The sequence below is a fragment of the Coloeus monedula genome, assembly GCF_965178545.1.
Source record: "Coloeus monedula genome assembly, chromosome: Z".
NCBI lineage: Eukaryota > Metazoa > Chordata > Aves > Passeriformes > Corvidae > Coloeus > Coloeus monedula.
Window position 1 is genome coordinate 34962096 of NC_138822.1, and position 6234 is coordinate 34968329.

The 6234-nt window shown below is 37.7% G+C and overlaps 1 protein-coding gene across 1 annotated transcript; it reads right to left on the reverse strand.

The window, feature by feature from the left end:
• PLGRKT (plasminogen receptor with a C-terminal lysine) lies at positions 1 to 5886 on the reverse strand (the record flags this gene model as incomplete). Its single annotated transcript, XM_082301667.1, has 4 exons — positions 1 to 122; positions 4353 to 4462; positions 5419 to 5531; positions 5839 to 5886. The coding sequence occupies 4 exons, from the start codon at positions 5884 to 5886 to the stop codon at positions 1 to 3; spliced, it is 393 nt and encodes a 130-aa protein (XP_082157793.1).
• Between the last annotated feature and the right edge of the window lie 348 nt (positions 5887 to 6234).

Here is a 6234-nt window from a genome sequence, read left to right on the forward strand (position 1 = left end):
CTATTTTTCTATGAAGAATTTACTCTGAGATATTCTAATTTTCTCCAAATCTTTATAAGTGAGAGGTCCTTTTGGCAATTCTAGCAAAGTGATCTGTGTGTCAAGTATGTTCTCTTCTTCACCTTAAAAAAAAAAAAAAAAAAGAAAAAAGTCAATTTCCTCAGCCTTACAGTTAGAAAGCAAAGGAAGGGAAAAAAAGCCTTAAACTGATTTTGGTTGATTAAGAAACCACTCTTGTTCAGACCACAATAGCAAAATAGCAAGTCATAGCTCTGTATTTTACAAGCAAGCTGATGTCAATATAACAGCAAAGTTGCCTCTAAGGAATTTTGGACTGATGGGGTAATTAGGCATATGAGAAGAAAGTGGATCAGACATACACATAAAGGTGTACATAAGCTTTAAAAAGTAAACCTGTACACAGAATCATAGCTGTACCAAAATTTGGCACAATTTTTCTTCTTGCCTCAGGGGGAGGCCTAAAAGGTGTCAGAATGTGGGTGGCACAGGACTTGAGAAAACATTAGTCAAAGCACACTGCTCACAAAAAGATTTGCTAAGACAGTAACCTAAACATGAAGCAATCAGGGGAAAGTTGTAGAGGGCAGAATTGTCTGAGTAAGGCTGAACATCTAGGATAGAGAATCCAAAAAACAAAGATACAGACTGAACATCATACATAGGTTGTGGTGGTCTGATTGTGATATACGAAGTGATAAAGATTAGGCAAAGAATGCATTTGTTTTGGCTGATGCCATTTGGCACAATGCCAACAATCTTGTTATCTACGCCTTGAGTCCCAGCTTCATGATTGTTACAGCAGTCGTTTGAACTGTATTTATATGTGATATGTTGACTGAATATTGCAATGCAGTCAAGATTATGGTCATTCTATAAAACAGGTCCAAGTGCCAAAATCTGCAATTTTGATAGTACTACAGTGCCTGGGACCATCAGTAATATCCAACACTGGTTACCACTCCCATGACATCAGTCAGTTGCATATAGCATCTGATTAGGAGATAGCAAAAGCTCTTGCATGACAGAGAAGTAGATAGGCAAATCTCTGTGCCTGTCCCTCATATATACTAGAGCCCATTGCCCCATCACCATCCTCCTCACACTGCTCAGGACACAAGGACTCAGCTATCTAAATCTTAGAAAAGGAAGCCAGAGTTCCACTGCTTATTGGAGAAGTCCTGTGCAATTAAGGGCTGGCTATAAAATCCCTCCCCTCCTCTAATAATTTGTGTGAAAAACACCAGCAGTGTGTGCCTGGACTGGGAGGAAAAGCAAAACAGCAAGGCCAAGAACACAGATAGCAGGTCCATGACTGATTCTTTGTGTCCTCAGAGGTTCAGAAAACATAGTTTGAGGGCTGTTCTCTAACCCTGACACCCCCAAAAGATTAGGTTTTTATACATGGCCCTGGTAACTTGGGGCTTTACAACGGCACAAGCAGAATTCAAAACAGGTATTTCCCCCTATATGTTCACACTGGGTTTTAGTTAGCCCAAGATATAAAGCAGGAAAAAACACCCTTCCAGTATTTCAGCGTGGAAGAATACTAAAATCATGAGATAATTTTTTGGACAAGTAGGCTAGAGACAGAAGAAAAAATTAACTGTAAGCAAGATCAGAGACAAAATGCCTAATGAAAGAGAATGAAACCTCTCAGGGTTACAAAACTATTCCAAATGATGAAGGGCAGCAGATGCCGACATATGTGATCAAGGTAGTTCAGATACAAGGTTCACCATGCAGCACAGAAATGATTGCAGATAAGCTTAGGAGAGGGAACTGGCTATGAGGCTGATGATAGGTATACCTTGGAGGAAAGAGATCAGTTAAAGAAAGAAAGTAAAGGGAATGGTGTATACATTCAATATTACACCAGAGAGATGAAGCATGGCATGCACCAACAAATTGATAGATAAGCAGGGAAATGGTTGTGAAGGCGTGGGAGTGAACACAGGGATCAGACAAGTACTGAGAGTAAGCATTGAGACTGCAGGTCACTTGTGTCATAAAACCTTCTCTTCAACTACGTAATTTCAACCTTAAAATAAAAATGAACTCCTGAACCTGATGTCCAGACCAGATTCATTCAGGCTATTCCACTTCCTTTTAATCTAGTGCTGATATTGGTAATTAGTTTAATTTCCTTCTCTTACTTTCCTTTATCCTATCCTGTAAGTAGGATCTGTAGACCCAAATCTCTCATGTCTTTTTACAAAGCTAAACAAATTATATCACATTTTTTTCTCTTGCAAGGCAGCTTGTCATTCCCTAATATTTTTAGCTCTTCAGTACAATTCCAGATTCCCTTTACAGAAGTGATCTAAATTACATGTAAATTTCCACAGTAGGTATTATTTTCCTGCACCTTCCCGTCGGTACTCTACTTGTACTAAGGTTGTGAAATATGCATCCCTGGAGATATTCAAAAGCCTTTTGGACATTTTCCCAGGCAGTTGGCTATAGATGATCCCGCCTGAGCAGGGGGTTTGGACCAGACAACCTCCAGAGGTCCCTTCCAACCTCAACCATGCTATGGAACTAGGAAACCTCATTTGATGTTTCTAGACTTCGCTCAACTCTCATTTTCATCCCACTATTGGATTATACCAATTTTGTGTTCATCTGCATCCAAATTTCCCCTTTTTCTACCATTTCCACCTGGTGAGCTCTGGAGGTAGAAATCCCTATTAGTCCCTAGTTTCTTGCTTACCTTATCAAATAGAATCCTATTTTGTTGTCTCATTTCTCCAGATCATCAGTTCTTCTTGCACTACAGTTTATTTCTTCTCTGTTAATGAACATAATCAAGTTCGTCACCCAAAGATTTGACTCATAATTTCAAATATAAAACAAAAGAAGATCCAGATCAAATCTTGAGGAATATTGTTAATAACCCTGCTAAAGCCTAACCTTCCTTTTCAAACACAAAATTTGACCTAATTTATTTACACTCATGCTTACCTGTCTACTAATTTCCATGTCCTTCACACTACTTAATCTTTGTGTAATACCACACCAAATGCTTTCACAAGTTTATAATGGATCTACCACATTTCTTTTGGAGAAAAAAAATTCCTGGAAAAAACAGTTAGTTTGGCATATTCAATTTTATTTTCTATTTGGCTCCACAGGTTCTTTACTGCCAAACATTTTCACAAGCCTTGTATACTGCTGAAATTCTCTTAATGGATCTGAAGGGATGAGGATGACTTTTCCTGTTTGGAAAGCAATAGGATACCACATTGCCCCTCTCCAACCTATACAGGACCACAGGGTACACAGTAAACACATTACATACAAATCCTTAATTCCAGGTGCTAATGCTGCTCTGTATGTACTAATCTCCTTTTCAACACTTTGATTTCCAAGAACTACCCAGTGTTTCTTCCCTATGCTTAGCAGACTCTTCATATTAAAAACCAAGGAAGTTTATTTAATGCAGTTGAGGAGGCGTTCACAGGTATACATTCCTGCATCACCTAAACGTATTTGCACCTGCACACAGCAGAAACTACAGCACATTTTGTGTAATTAATCTACCATTATTTTCAATGAAGCATACAGAGTTAGGAAACCTAGGTGTTAGATCTGGAGGCTAAGCACCAAGAGCTGAGAGAGATTTTAATTTTCAACATGGTTGTGTCAGTACCAGACAAGACAACCAGCTTAGTTAACTAAGACAGCTTGTGAAGGTGACAGGCCATGGCCCGATGCTGTCTTCACTTACAGTCAACACTCACTGACCTGGTCTCCTTGACTAGGAATCAGGGTTAACACAAATACACCTCCATAAACCTCAATGGCCATCATTTAATCAGATACACAAGGAACGACTATGAGCCAAGACCCCACTTTCTGAGACTCACCTTTCTTCAGTCTTAGCAGGACATTGCAGTAAGATCATCAGCTGATGACTGTGTTTGGTCATGAAGGTGTAAGGACATGATTCATGTTTGTATAATTATATTTGTCTTATAATCCCTAACCCTTTCCCCAAAAAACCAGTGGCATACAGAAGGAAATCACTAGATCTGTCATTTCTCCCAAATATGCAATTCTTACATCATCTGTATTTATAACCTTAGCATTCAAATTTTTTGAAACGAGAGGAGAAAATGACAGTCTTAACTGAAAAGAAATGCTGTAGAAGTACAGTGAGTACTCTTGACTAGCAAGACACCTGGTTTTAACAGACGGAAAGAAAGAGACATAATATTTCTGTCAAAAAAATGCCCCAAAATACCTATCACAAGTTTTCTCCCAGCCATTTAAAAAACGTAACAGGTTATCTGAAACTTGGTTCTACGTGAGAACAGGACAGACTTACATACCTTTGATCCTTTGCAACAGTGTCCCATAGCCCATATCATATTGATAGGAAAATACAAAGCTTAAGAGAAGTATAGGCAGTAAAACTGCTGGGTTCTTCCTTTTTATTGCTCTGTGCAAGAAAAGGAAAATATTATTTAGGAAATTCAGCACATCAGCGCTGTTACTTTAGGCTGACCTTGACTGTCTGGGATTTGTGTATCCTTCTAAAATCTCTGATCAAAGAACAAGTCTTGGTTTCCTCAGAAACATTTGTGTTCTGGTTGCCTTCCTTCTCAACCCAAGGGTATTTAAAAGAATGCATATAGTGATTTTGGAATATATCTAACAAATATGGGATGATCTAACTCATGTAGCATGCACGTGCAATTACATATACCCAGCCACTTGCAACGTAACAATGTAGATTCTGTGTTCATTCCCAAATACATCTGAGTCTACAGAGAATCCATAATGCATAAGGTGCATTTAGTCTTCACTTCATATACAAAACCACAAGTATTTCCTGCATTCCCTCTAAACATGTTACAGCACAAGAAAAACATGTTATCAAACGAAAGTATTGTAGGGCAAGTTCTTCCCTGCGCAAAATAGCTTTATTAGCCAGGCTTCTTTTTCCCTTGGGTCAGTTGACTCAAATTTAAGTGAGTAGACTTCAGAATATGTCCACTTGTTCACGGCATTAAAAAAATCCAGATGGGGATATGCTACTCACTAATAGTTCATTAAATCCCAGTAGAGACAAAAAAATAGCATGGGTTTTAAATATTCTCTCCTCTTCCACAAATAACTTTTATTTTACACTGGACTTTTGGTACTTCAGATATATAATTTTATTGTCAGCTCATGCCTCTGCTTTTAAATAAATCTTCAGTACAGACATAACCAAAACACATCCAAAAGCAGACAGAATTCAGAGTCCCTTTGTCATTTGATCAATCTCTGAGCAACTACTGGATAAAAATAACCATTTTTTGTAACGCAAAAGAAAGATCCAGCAAAATACATAATGTAATATATTTATATTTTCTGTTAGGGAATAAACTTCATACCCAGTTGTTAAAGTACAGCAGAAAGTCAAAAAAAGTCCCAAAATACTTGAGAAATTCCTGTGTCCAAGCAATCAGCATGGCTGTTTGACTCTCTCTCATCAGGTTCTGCAGTAATAGTTGCCTTTCCAGCTAAAGAACGGGGAGAGGTTAAACAAAATTAATTCATCCATTTATTTTAAAGATTGAGTCAATCCCTCAGTGGTCTGTAACTCCAAAACACTAACTAAGAAGGCAGTCTTTCATAGTTTTTGATTGAGAATGGTTTTCTTCAGTAATATCCCATACAAAAAAAAAAGCATTTAGGTCCATTAGCAAATGCTTTTATGCAGAATCTTTCTAATGATGCTTCTCAAAGTCCAGACAACTAAAATAGTAGTGTTAGGTTTTGAGAGTTCCCTAAGTCTCAGCAGGACTCTCTGGATCAAGATTCTCTGACCTTCACATTTCCATGGTGATCCATAGAGTACCTGCTTTCCCAAATCATTCTGCCTAATTCTAATTTAATTGTAGTAATTTTAGAGTCAATCTTGACACCTCTTTGCCTTTTGAAGATTGCTCTTCCTCATGATGCACCATAAAGCTAATAACTCTTCTGCACCACCACAGCTTCAAAAATAGAAAAACACTGTGAAGATAGCAGATCTTTTATAAATACTGGAATATATACCAAAAGTCCATAAGGAAATACTTCTGTAACTAAAATTAAAAACAATAATGCAAAAAGTACAATCTAGTCAACATATTCACGTGCCCAAGAGAACTTTTTATGATACAGAAGAAAAAAAAGCAGACTATTAGATATAATTATTTAATTACATGCCCCATCTAAACC